This window comes from Argiope bruennichi, chromosome 2 (assembly GCF_947563725.1).
Source record: "Argiope bruennichi chromosome 2, qqArgBrue1.1, whole genome shotgun sequence".
Lineage (NCBI taxonomy): Eukaryota > Metazoa > Arthropoda > Arachnida > Araneae > Araneidae > Argiope > Argiope bruennichi.
Genome location: NC_079152.1, coordinates 68661803 through 68674903, shown reverse-complemented (window position 1 = coordinate 68674903; position 13101 = coordinate 68661803). Strand labels below are relative to the sequence as shown.

The window sequence follows — 13101 nt, the reverse complement described above, 5'->3', positions numbered from 1 at the left end:
AGTGATGCTTAAAAATATTTTTGTTTAATTATCAAGTGAAATTCTGAGAATGTCAAACAAATTATAAAATAGCGACCCCGCTTATGTAAATATAGGACTACGAAAACTTGCAGATGTTTATGACATTCTACTCTAAGCATTAGAGGATCAGCTTTTATTTACTGTATTAAAATATTGATACTGTTATTCCATTTATTTAAGGGATTTGAAGTATTTAATGTTTACGTATTAAATGTTTCGCTAAAGTTTAGTCTATGAATCTGCTTAACTGTGAATAACTAACTCTCTGTATACATATAAATTCATAATTTAGGTTAATATATACACACATTTTTCATTAATGTATATTCTTTGAAATCATAAATGTGCTACCATGTTTCTAATATAACATATTTTAAACTCTCAGCTTGATGAGGAATAAAAGTTCAGAAAAGACTATTAGTAATTAAACTGCTTTCTGTAATCTTCATTATTCCTTATGTAATAGTTATTATAAACATTATTAACTTTGCACCACTCAGGTTTACTTAGTGTTCAAAGATGAACAAAAATCTTAAATACAAATAAACCTTAGATAAAACCTAAACTATATTAATTTTTTTCTATAACAAAAATGGAAAGGTAGGGAATTAATTTACATTTAATAATTATTAGCAATGAAGTGTTAGAGGGGAAAAACAAAGTAATAAAACAGCAATGATTTATTTTCTTGCAGAACTTTTAAACTATCACATTTAGCAAGAAAAAGGGTCGAACATGCCAAATTTATGTTTATATATATATATATATATATATATATTTTAAAGGTTAATGTGTGCTGTATATATTTATTTTGTTTCTTAATTCTACATAATACATTTTTATATCAATTTTACACCGAACTGAGTAAAATATATATTCTGATATTGTGTCCGCATTACAACTGAAAGAGTGGTGCAATAGCTTCTAAAGGGTAAGGACCCCTGAGCACCCTAGGGCAGGTGTCTGACTTCTACATAACTCATATGAAGATAACACCAGGGGGGTGGGCTCTTTCACACATCTCACAGATAGAACACACACACACGCGCGCACTCACGCACGCACACGCGCGCACACACAAACACATATAAATATAATGATTATTTTAATAGTTTCCTTTAGTGCCTTTTTCCTTGAAATTCTTAAATAATAAGAATCCTCAACATTTATAGAGAATTTCTATTAGAAACTGAACATTGGAATAAAATGTCAAATTGGTCAATAATAAATAAAGACAGATTTAAAAAAGATACTATCAATATTATTAAAATTTTATTAGGATATATTAAACTAAAATTTTTCATACCAATGATTATTTTAATGATATATTTAAACTGTATTGATTGAGGAACAAGTATTTATAATGATTTCTACCTATCTTCCATCAATTTTTAAAAAATTATAATTGAGATAAAAGTGTCAAATAGGTTCGCAAATACAATAAAACGTATTGAAATTATAGGAAATAAAAACTCAAAAAACAGGAAAAAAAACAAACATTATTATTTATGTTATTAATGCAACTATGATAAATGTGAAGAAAGGATAAAGATTCTCCATAAATTCTCACTTATTATGCCCAAGGAAGTATTAAATCAAAACAGTTTACTTAAGAACAAGATATAATTATTAAATTTTTATGTGTGTACATTAATTTTCAAAGAACCCGTCTTAAATATTTGATTAAGAAGTCATTAAATTGTTTACGTTATGTCTTTTTGAATATATACTGTAAAAAATTATGTTCAAAAGATAGAAAAAAGCCTTAAAAGCTTTTATAACTTGAATAAATAAATGTAAAAAAAGAAAAGACTTTTATTTCTGAAAGAAAGAACAGGTAATAATCGAACCCAACAGGTAATAACAGAAGAATATCGAATTAATAGCATTTCTTTGAAACAGTAACGCAGCTGAAGTTATTAAAGGAAATTTTCCCAACAAATCAAACAAAGCATTTAATTTTAATTAAATCTTAAAACTCAGTTGAATATTAATATGACAAAATAAAACGAAAAAGAAAAGATTTTTAAACTGTTGTGGTGGGAAAATTAATTATAACTTTTTAATTGATTTAGCCGTTATAATCACAAACACTTGTGTATTAAACATAAAAATTTCTGGGAAACAAAAAAAAAATCAATTACAATAAAATTTTATTTTTTTTTATTTCCTTCAGTGATATAAATACAATTTAGAATGTTTTTTTATTTATTATTTTTTTTCTATTCCTTGTTTAGCATTTACATTTTTATGACACGTATTGCCAAAGGCAAACTAAACGATTACTTAAGGAAAAAAAGCAATAATCTTCATTCAATTGCTTGCAATCAATACTTGCTATCCTTTATTACTTAGAATTGTATAAAAAAGTAAACAAACAGCAATAAAAACACCTGCATAATAAAGAAATTAAAATCATAATTATGAAATGTGCATAAAACTGAAAACGATAAATGTGGTGCAATTTGAATTGAAAGGTACTTTTCGAATTGTTCGTAAAGCTATTGATTAATGTCATTTATTTAAGTTCGAAAAGTAAGTTAAATTTAAGTGTAAAAGTACTTCCGAGCAATACAAAATTTTAATGCTAACAGAATCTACTATTTATTGTATTTACTATTACTTCACATTGTTATATCCATAATTCGGAAAGACGTCAATCTTATCTGTAAAAAAGTTTTTTTCAAATAAGCCTGATAGATTGATGCAAATAGGTAATACTAAATAGGAATAGAAAAATTTACAATATAAGCAATACAAAATTTGTAATGCTAATAAAACAAGTATTTATTGTGTTTGTTAATACTTCATACCGGATGTTCCAAAATTAACGCAAGATTTGAATTTGAATTTGCCAGAAAATTATGCAATAAAGTATTGACAACCATATGACAGCTGATAGTTATGACCATATGACAGAAAACCATTTACAGCTGATAGTTAAGGGTTGTTAAAAACGAAGCGCTACACGACAGAACAACGGGTTTTCGTTGTTAAATAATATTACAAAAATAAAGAAAGTCCCCTTAGATCGTGTGATTTAGCATCACTGGATTTCTTTTTATGGGGGGAGGGGTGAAGGCAAAAGCCTACGGCAACAAACCCACAAGCACACGTGGATTGAAAGAGGAAATTCAAAGTTACATCAATGAAATTCAGCCACATTCATGCAAAATGGGCATGTGAAATTTTGGTAAAAAAGTGCGTATGTGTCAGCTAAGCCGTGGAAGCCATTTACACTATGTGTTATTCCATACATATTATTCTTTGGACTTATAATTCAGTAAAAATATAACAATTTAAAGAAAAATCTGCGTTATTTTTTTATTTAAATGAAATCTTGCGTTAACACATTGTTCTATCGTGTAACGATCTATTATTACTAATCCTAAACTATCAGCTGCCAAATGTTTTTTTTAATTGGGTTGTCAACATTTTACTGCAGGAAATGGTGGCAAATTCAAATCTTGCATTAATTTTGGGGTATCTCCTTTTTTTTAAATCTACTGATTTTTTGTTTAGATTAAAAACATTTATGATTATGCGTATTAGTTAATTCATGAAAATATATAATTAATTCTAACATTTTAAGATATAACAAAGATTTTAATGCAAAAAAATTATTAATTATGAATATAATGTATGAATAATTTTTTAATTATCATGTAATAAACATTGAATTAATTTCTAAATTACGACTTAACAAAATTGATTTTTATTAAGATTGTTTAAACCTATTTAATGCAGCGGAACATAATATTGTAAAATTATTTAGAAAGAAATGTCTTAATACTTGAAGACTTTATACGAAATCTAAAAATTATTATTTAAAAAAGAATAGATGGAAAACTAACTCCACTTTCATAAAAAAAAACTTTTTATATGAGTGGCTTATTTTTAATTTATGAAAAAAATAATAAAATCACTCAGAAAATACAGTGTTTATTAAAGAAAAAGTAAAATAAGAAATCTTTTCTTCATATTAAATTACAAAATTTTGAAAATGTGCAGCATTTTATATTAACTTCTCTTTCTTTTCATATAAATATTCATGTTACCTAAAATAAGATCTCTAAAACAAAAACGAATCTAATATTTATATTTAAAAATTTTTATGTACATTTCCAATATTTTATTTAAAAAGATGAAGATAACGCTGCATTTTTGTATATAATGCATATATATATTCTATCACTATTCAGAATGTTTACTGTTTCTCTCCCTATAAATAAAAAAAAACCCTCTAAGAAGTGGTTTGGGAGGCATATTTCTAAAAATATATGTATCCCAGGGCAACTTCAAGTTATCTTTTGACATTTTGACATTTCAGGTCACGTGGTATAGAAAATTACGAAACTAAATTTCTAGGAAGCGAATCCGAAGAGAACAGAATGGTTTCATATTATTTTTGAGGTTTTGAGTTAAAAAAATGCAGCCTTGTGTCGTCAACCAAACACTTAACATTTTTCATTTCCCTTCTGGTGCTTTACATTTTTTCTGTTTTTGAGAGATTCAGAATTCTAGACTTTATTCTTTTTTCCATTTCATCCAACTAAAATGCGAAATTTTAATATTGTGCTCAGGCTTGTTTACATATGTAGTTACTGAAATTTTGAACCAAACTCATATTAAACTTTCAAACTTTCATCCTTTAAATGTTTAGAAAATAATAATATAATGTGCTATACGAATGTTGTATCGATTATTTTGTAGGGATAATTAATTTTATAAATTTCTGCTTGGCTCAAGCGTGAGTAAACAACCAGCAGTTGAAGCAACTTATAAATGAATAATATTTGGAATTTCAGTGTTTCTGATTAATATGTGTAGGTTTTTATTTTTTTAAATTGACTTAGAAATAATATTCTCAGAAAATTAATCATTTTGTGAGGTGTTAAACAAATTAGTTTCAAAAATAAATTGCGAGATTTCTACATTTTCCTTTGAATTTAATAAAACTTTATATTAGTTTGCATATTTTATATAAGTTCATACACTTCCGCTTGGCTCAAGTGAGTGAGTAAACAACCAGCAGTTGAAGCAACTTATAAATTGATAATATTTGGAATTCCACTGTCTATGATTAACATTTGTAGCTTTTTATTTTTAAAAATTAATTTAAAAGTGTTATTCTCAGAAATTGAATTCTTTTGATAGATATTAAAGAAATTATTTTCAAAAAAGTTGTGAGATTTCCACAATTTCTTTTTATTTCCCTGGATTTAATAGAACTTTGTATTAGTTCTTATATTCATATATTTTATAATTATTTGAAGCTGTATGATAGAATATATTTTTTTGCTTTCAAGTGCTTCTCTTTTCTATTACAAGGTTTGAAAATTTAGCAGTATAATCAAGAAATTTGAATTTTCTTTGTCATATCTTCCTTAAATCTAATTTTTAATAGTAAAATACATGTTTTTTTGTTTTGCTTATTGTCAATAAATCTAGATTTCGCTTAATGTATTTAGTTTGATGTAGTAGAAAACCTCCAATTGTAAGCACCCCCACATACGGTATAAAGAAGCTTCGGGTATGATGTTTGGTTCTCGCTTCCATGTTGGTTATAGTAATGGTACGTTTCCGAAGTACTCCTTGAAATCGATGGGACATAATTTCCATAGTAAGGGACATTATGTGGCCGGTAAAAGCCTTCAGAACTCAACAACATTTTCAGCTTAATAACAGTTAAGTTGACTAAGAATAATTAATTATTAGCGTAGAGCTTACATGTTACGAATTTTAATATGGATTATGCATTGTAGCGAAACCATATGATCTATTAGTTAAAATTACGTTACGAATCGTTTTCAAATATTTGAATGCTATGATGCTATCTGAACAAAGTAAGCAAGATTCAGATATAATAATTTTGGTTGGCTAATTCAAGCAATTGAAAATGATCATGATGATTTTTTTAAAAATATATTTTGGTATTTTTTTTTCTTCTTTTGCTAATGTTGTTATGTCTTTGATAACATGACTATCACTACTCAGTGGTAATAACAATTTACCTTTAGGCTAAATCGAAGATGCAACTTCTTAATATTCTTATATTCCATTGATTTATATTTATATATTGGTTTATCCAATGTATAGATTTTCAGGAATAATTTTAGAAGGTTTTACATTAACATGAGATATATTTAGTATGCCCTAACATCATTTAATACTACCAATAAGACAGTTTAGAAAGATATAATATTTTTTGCCTAAAAAAACCAATTCAGATTGAATTAAGTGAGTATGTATTAAAATAAGAGCAAAACGATAATTTTTTAGCAAATAATTTTTCTTATGAAAAAAGTGGTATGAATTCAATAAACAATAATTATATATTATAATAAGTATAATATTTCACGTATGATATAATAAATATAATTTTATGCCATTCAAGGATATATGAAACGTAACAAGCGGCGTAAACAAGAAAAATGGAAAGTTTTTCAGTAGTATAAACTTTTAAACTTTCGTTTTAATAATAAATGACAATTCAAATCAAGCGGATCCATAATTTTTATCTGTAGCCCGTTATGTAAAAGCCTATTTTTTTCAAGGAGATTTTGTTAAATTTTTTATATTAAAAATTAAAAAAATAGAAAAATAATTTCAATGTTATTTTGTTAGCTGTAACTTAAAACTATTTATTATATGTTTGTTTTAAATTTTTTATACTGAAAATATAATCACTGGATAAATTTAGTTATTCCATCAGTTGGAATACTGCGCCGATAGTGTTACTCGGCTTTACACTATATCGGAAAGAGAACACGCGTGTCTTCATTTCCTGATCTTCTCAATTTTTATTGGGAAGAGAACTCAAATCAAGGAATAGTGTTTGGAAGGGTCAGATTTCTTGGAAATGACCAGCTCTTGCTATGAGCTCAAAGTCTTGAGGTTTTCTTTTCTTTTTAATCAGTAGCCTTAGTCATTTTTACTTAAAAAAAGCATGAAGTTTCCTGCATGCATGAGTTTCACTACCGTTCATTTTATGTAATAGTGTAAATATTTTTAATTACATGCATATATTATAGATTATTTTCTATTTTAAATATAGCTGTAGATTTTTTTTGTAAATTAATTGTATTGAAAATGCCACTGAGAAATCGACTAAGTTTTCCTGAAATACCAAAAATACTTTAAAATTTCCCTCCAGTAGCGAATCTGAGCATGCGTCCTTGTGGTACGCCTTCGATCATCTAAATCTGCTACAAGTATAACGATTTTTTTTTTTAATTTTAAATTCTAGAGATTTTTCTCATTTTCAAGCTATATTGCAATGCTCACATAGTCTCACTTTTCAGAACTCTATCAGCGCAGTGTTCCAGGTGATGGAACACCCCCAAAATCGAAAAGATAAGTGCAATCTTCCCAAAATTTAACCTATGTACTGTAGGTCTAAACAGGTTATTTTCACTTTTTTGTTTGAGTTTAAAATTCATATAGAAAGTAAGCCCGCAAAGGGTAAAATAAGGTATATTTTTAGAAATTAAGGCAATATTTACAGGGAATTTTGAAATCATTTTAATGCGTCTCAAATGGGCTGCGACGCTTTTAAAATTGTATTAGTTTCATTTCTCTGTAAATCCTAAAACATTTAATAAACTGTAAAGTCCAGTTCAGAGAATAAATTTGCTCTCTAAATGTCTTTAAACGATGAATTAATTAAATTGTTATTTGAATAATCTTATAAAACTGGTGAGTAATTTGATTCAAATATGCTGCTTATATAAACTTTCTAATTTTTTTATATGGAGTAATTGACGCCCTTTAAAAAAAAAAAAAATCAGCAATTTTTCATAACTCAGGTATGTACTTTCACGCTAGAAGCTACAATTCAGGGGTTAGATACATAATAAATGTGCTTAATTAAATGTACTTTAATTTCTTCCAATAATTAATTATACTAAGGATTTTTGAACACGTAGTGTAAAATCTAATCAATTAGATCGCAATCAATAATCACTTCTTGTCATCTGAAGTTTCTTTACACGCAATAAAACATCTCAGAAAAAATATAAGCTTTTTACTTATTACAAAAAATTCCAATTTAAGCTAAAAGTTAATTTCAATTATAACTAGTTGAAAATGACTTTATTCAAAACTTAAATCGTTATTTGTTAAAATTAATTACTTTCTTTTGTGTTACTAAATTCTAATTAAAATTTTGCAATTCCGGCTGCTTGATTTTTAATGAGAAACCACAATGAGATATTTTGAAAAATTCTACGAGTACGAAATTCATCAAGAAATTTCAAAGATATAATGTTTTTGAAAGGTATGTTTTTCTTAATTTATCATTTTCTACTAAAATAATTTTTTTTATTACAGCAGAGTATGGAAAATTACGTTTACAAATATTTTGCATGCTCAAACAATTCATAGTTTTTATAATATAATGTAATTTCTGTTAATTAGAGCTATTTATTTTGAAGTTTATCAACTAAAAGATTAGAAAAATTAATTGCATTAAGTAATGGAAAGAAACTGCGAGACGGTGCGTGATTATTTCAAACGAAATAATCACGCACGGTTAAGATTGAGGTCATTCAACATATAACGTGATAATATGTTTCCTGGAAAATATGTGAAAATTAAATGCATAATATTTGAAAATTAATTAGCAGAATTAAGGAGTTATTCAATGAATAAGTCAACTGGTATTATGAAGAACTGTTGATGTTATTCACTGCCACCAAATACTTTAATTTATGACAAGCTACTTATTGCATTATCAGCACTGTTTGAGTTGAATTCTCCATGTATTAAATAAATTCTTACTAATATAATCGCTACTTAGAGCTGACGTTATGTAGCTAATCTGTGCTTTTCAAGTAAACACATTAGCAGTCATTTGAAAATGGCATATTGATTTTTTTCTTGCAATTACACATTTAGCAGTGTTATTTCAATTATTGATTTATATGAAAAAGAAAAATATAAAATAATTCATTATAAGGAAGAGCTGCTGTCTTAGCGCGATTTTTAGACGAAACAATAAATCTCTATAATAAAAAAAAGGAATGTGTGTGTATGCGTGTGTGAGAGTGAGTGTATCTGTATATTGGTACATTACAGCCCAGGTCGTTTTACCTTGCACTGCAAAGTATATTACTTATATCCCTTGGAAGGTGGAAACGTATATTTCAAAAAGATTTTTTTTTTTTTTTGAAATTTCAATAATTAATTTAATCAGTAGAAAACAAACCTGAATTTCTGAGTTTTTATCTGCGATAACTTCTGAAAAAATTTCTTTAAAAAAACAAATTTCGTATTGATTTAACATTTAAAGAATTCTATTTTTAATGATAACAGTTTAAAAGATATTGTCAATTAGCAATATAATATTTAAATTTCTCTTGATTTTTCGAAATTAACTTTCTTCAACAATAGAGTTCATTGCTGCCTTGGAATTCAGTCTGAATATTTTAATAATACTTAATATTTAACTTTATTAAATATTCAATTGGTTTCCATTGTTACCAGCTGAAGTGGAAGATTTCTGTTTAATTCTGCTTAGTTTATAAGAGAAACTAAAAAGTGAAGTTAGAAAATGAATGAACCAAATATTTACTTTTTGTATGATGTCAAGGGGAATGGTCGCCATTAGAAATGTTCATGCAGTGTGCAATATATATATAAAACGATTAAAATAAAACGACTGTTAGGCTTGACAATTAGACGGAATCATGAACGTGAAGTTATATTTAATGAATTTAATTGAAAAAAATTAAATATAACCACGATTCCTGAGGAGTAATCTGGTTACCAAGGTAGTTTAGTTAAAAAATAAAGACCGAAAAATAATTTACGAAGCAAGATGCAACAAGACTCATTTAATTAAATTTCTGATTCTTCATGTGTTCAACTATGGATTTTATTTTTATCTGTCACGTTAAAGGATGTAATTTTTAATGCTATTAAAAATTCCTTTCCCTAATTGTAGATTCCCTACTTCTTTGCTCACTAATCAATTGAACCTGAGATTTTGCAAAAAAGGCACGAACATATCACAAATAAATTTCCATTTTTGTGTGCCTAAGTTATAGTGTTTACTCCTTGTTACTGTATATTATCAAAATCTTATGAAGGAGAAGTAAAATGTTACGGCAAATGAAACACAGGAAAAGAACAACACTAATGCGAAATTATTGAAGCGATAATGCAGTCAGCTCTGTTACAGATAGTAATATTGTTTTTTCTACGTTCTGAAAGTAATGTTGATGAATATGTAAACAGTATATGCTTATTTTACGGTTCTCTCCTTAAATCATCAAAGTTGTAAGCCGTTGTAAGGTTTGACGTTGGTGATCATGACGTTATTTGATAATCCTCAATTAAACCATTATCTTGAAAATCTTAGATTAACTTGAAAATCTCAAAATAAATCTGTAAAAATCTATCATTATGATATATCATCTATAAAAGAGCTTGGAATTTCGGCTTCATTGGACTATTACATAATAAATTCATAATTTTTGAATGGAATAACCACATACAAATTACAATATAAATTTGGGATTGCAACTATCTTGGTATTTTGTGTATAATGGAACTAGGTCATTTTGGCGTAATCTGAAAATCATCAAACTAAACCCATTATCTTGGCATTTTCTACAAAATTTGAAAGTCTCTAAGGAAATAAAAGGACGCAAAAGTAAATAAGTACCACATAAACTTTTACCCTATACCAAACTAATTTTAAAACTGGTATTTAGTTAATACTATAGTTTTCAATATCCGATTAATTAAAAAAATTATTCACCTCCAGGTATTTTAGATTTCCTTTACCTAAGTAATTAAAATCTCTTTGGTCTTAGTTTCCTTACTTTTTATGATAATTAGAGAGATGGTAAATTATTTTTGCGTTTTTTTTAAAGAAAAATACCGAGGGTATAAATATAATCAATTAAGGATTATATGTTAACAATCATGTATTCAGGTATATCGAACAGACTATGACTCAAATATGACAATTACTAAGCCTGCTTTCACTTCATTGATACAAACTCCATTTAAACAAAATATTTTTTTACGTTGTTACACAATTATCATAAAAAATATTTTTAGAAATTTAATAAATTAGCCGATTTTGGTGACGAGCTTATTCACACACAAAATTCTTTTTTTATAGAGTATGAAATAGAAGCTTATATGAAAATCTTAATACTTGATAAAATCACGCAGTTAAATGTTCTAATGGATGAATTTGAATTCTATAATATCGTTTTAAAGCAATGTATCATATCATTTATATATCAATTTGTTCAATTATTAAAAATAAGGGGAAAATTGCACGGAAAAGAAATTGATATAATTAAAAAGCTCCTATTTTCAGAGACTTAATACAAAGATTATTCTTATAAGATAACTGATTTGGAAGCTATGAACATTAATGTCCGGTGGCAAATCATAAAGTTTATATATTTACTATTTTATCATACTCAAAAATAGGTTAAGCCTATTTTTGAGTATGATAAAATTGTCTGTGTGAAGCCAATTTCTTGATTTCTTTTATATCTTCTTTCATCTGGCTGAATGTACTTTTTGATACGGCGAAACACCTCCAGAAAAGTTCTAATAACATTATTTTCAATTCCACTAATTAATTAAGCGAAACATTGAATTCAATATAACTGTAAACGCACTCAATAAAACTATCTAAAATTCGCATGATGATTTGTTTACATTTGACTACTGCCATTCAACAAGAATTAATAAGCGTGATTTATGTGTCACGTGTGCTAGCGTTTTATATATGTAAATACTTTGCTCCTTCATTATCTGCAGCTATACAATTATTCGATGAAGAAGATCAAAATTCGGACAATGGTTTGTTTACGTTTCTCAGTTACCATTCGATAAGAGGGATTTCTGTGCCTCATACTGTTCCTTTCATCCCTCTCATTATCTTTATATATAGAGATAAAAAGAGAGATTAATTGAAAAACTTCAAGAAAATGAAAATTTTGTTCCGTCAAAAGATGCGCATCACTGGAAAGACTTGTTTAGCCTTTGAATATTAAGAATGACTTTTGAAATTATGGTTATTTATGAATATATCTTTAATATAAATTCTCAGCAGGGAAATTTTGAAGTTCGAAATATTTATAATGGCTTTTTTGTACTAATATTTCCACATAAATAATTTTCATCATATTTCTTGAAGGAGTTCAGAGAAATATGATGAAACCTTAATTTATTTCATTTCTCTTTAAAAATATTTCATTTATCATTTATTTTTCAATTTATGTTGAATAAACATAACTTTTTGAGGCGAATTATAGTTCTTATCCATCTTCAAAAGTGTCGTAAATGGAGAAAACTTTAAAGCCTTTGTTACAAATTGAAATAATAAGGAAAAAAATGTCACTGAATTTTTTTATACGAATGTTTTCCTCAGAAATAGTAAACAGAAACAATTTCTTTAAGTAATTCAGAGAATCTTGATCAAAAACTATTTAAACCCATAATACCTTTCATTTACTGTTAATAAATATTTCATTTATAATTCATTTTTAAAAATTTTTGTTGACAATTTTGTGAGGCAAATTATATTTATTATCTTGAAAGATGTGATAAATGGAGAAACCTTTGTTACAAATTGAAATAACACTCAAGAGAAAAAATTTCCATTCGAAAGTAAGCAAACTTGTCAAATGTCACTTACTGCACAACCCCTGATAGGCAACGGCAATCTTCTTCCTTTGCTCACAGGCCTCTTTATTTAACTTGCACTCATTGATGTAGGAAATTCCGTCGGTGCCACACACAGGATCGAATTCCTCCGCACATTCCGGACACTCACACACAGGACGTCGCTTTTTCATGAGACACAAAGCTCCGTATTCGCACTCATGCTCAAAACATGTCCCTTTTTCCCCTGAAAAAAGAAAAGAAGGAATTGAAAGATCGTGGAGATTTCGTCAGATTGACGATGTTGACAGTTGAGAATTCTTAATAAATTCAGTTTTCGTGGTAAATTGTTGTGTGCTGCATATAAAATTGGAATTATATATTATTATGAGGGATTTGATTTTTTAATTTTTTTAATTATAAATATTATTTTGGTATTTTTAA

The 13101-nt window shown here is 27.0% G+C and overlaps 1 protein-coding gene across 1 annotated transcript in view; it reads right to left on the bottom strand.

The window, feature by feature from the left end:
• Nucleotides 1–13101, bottom strand: part of LOC129962213 (agrin-like) — a 282823-nt gene that overhangs the window by 142638 nt on the left and 127084 nt on the right. The window contains exon 4 of the mRNA XM_056075952.1: nucleotides 12692–12904. Coding sequence (XP_055931927.1) covers nucleotides 12692–12904 — 213 coding nt within the window. The remainder of the gene's footprint in view (nucleotides 1–12691; nucleotides 12905–13101) is intronic.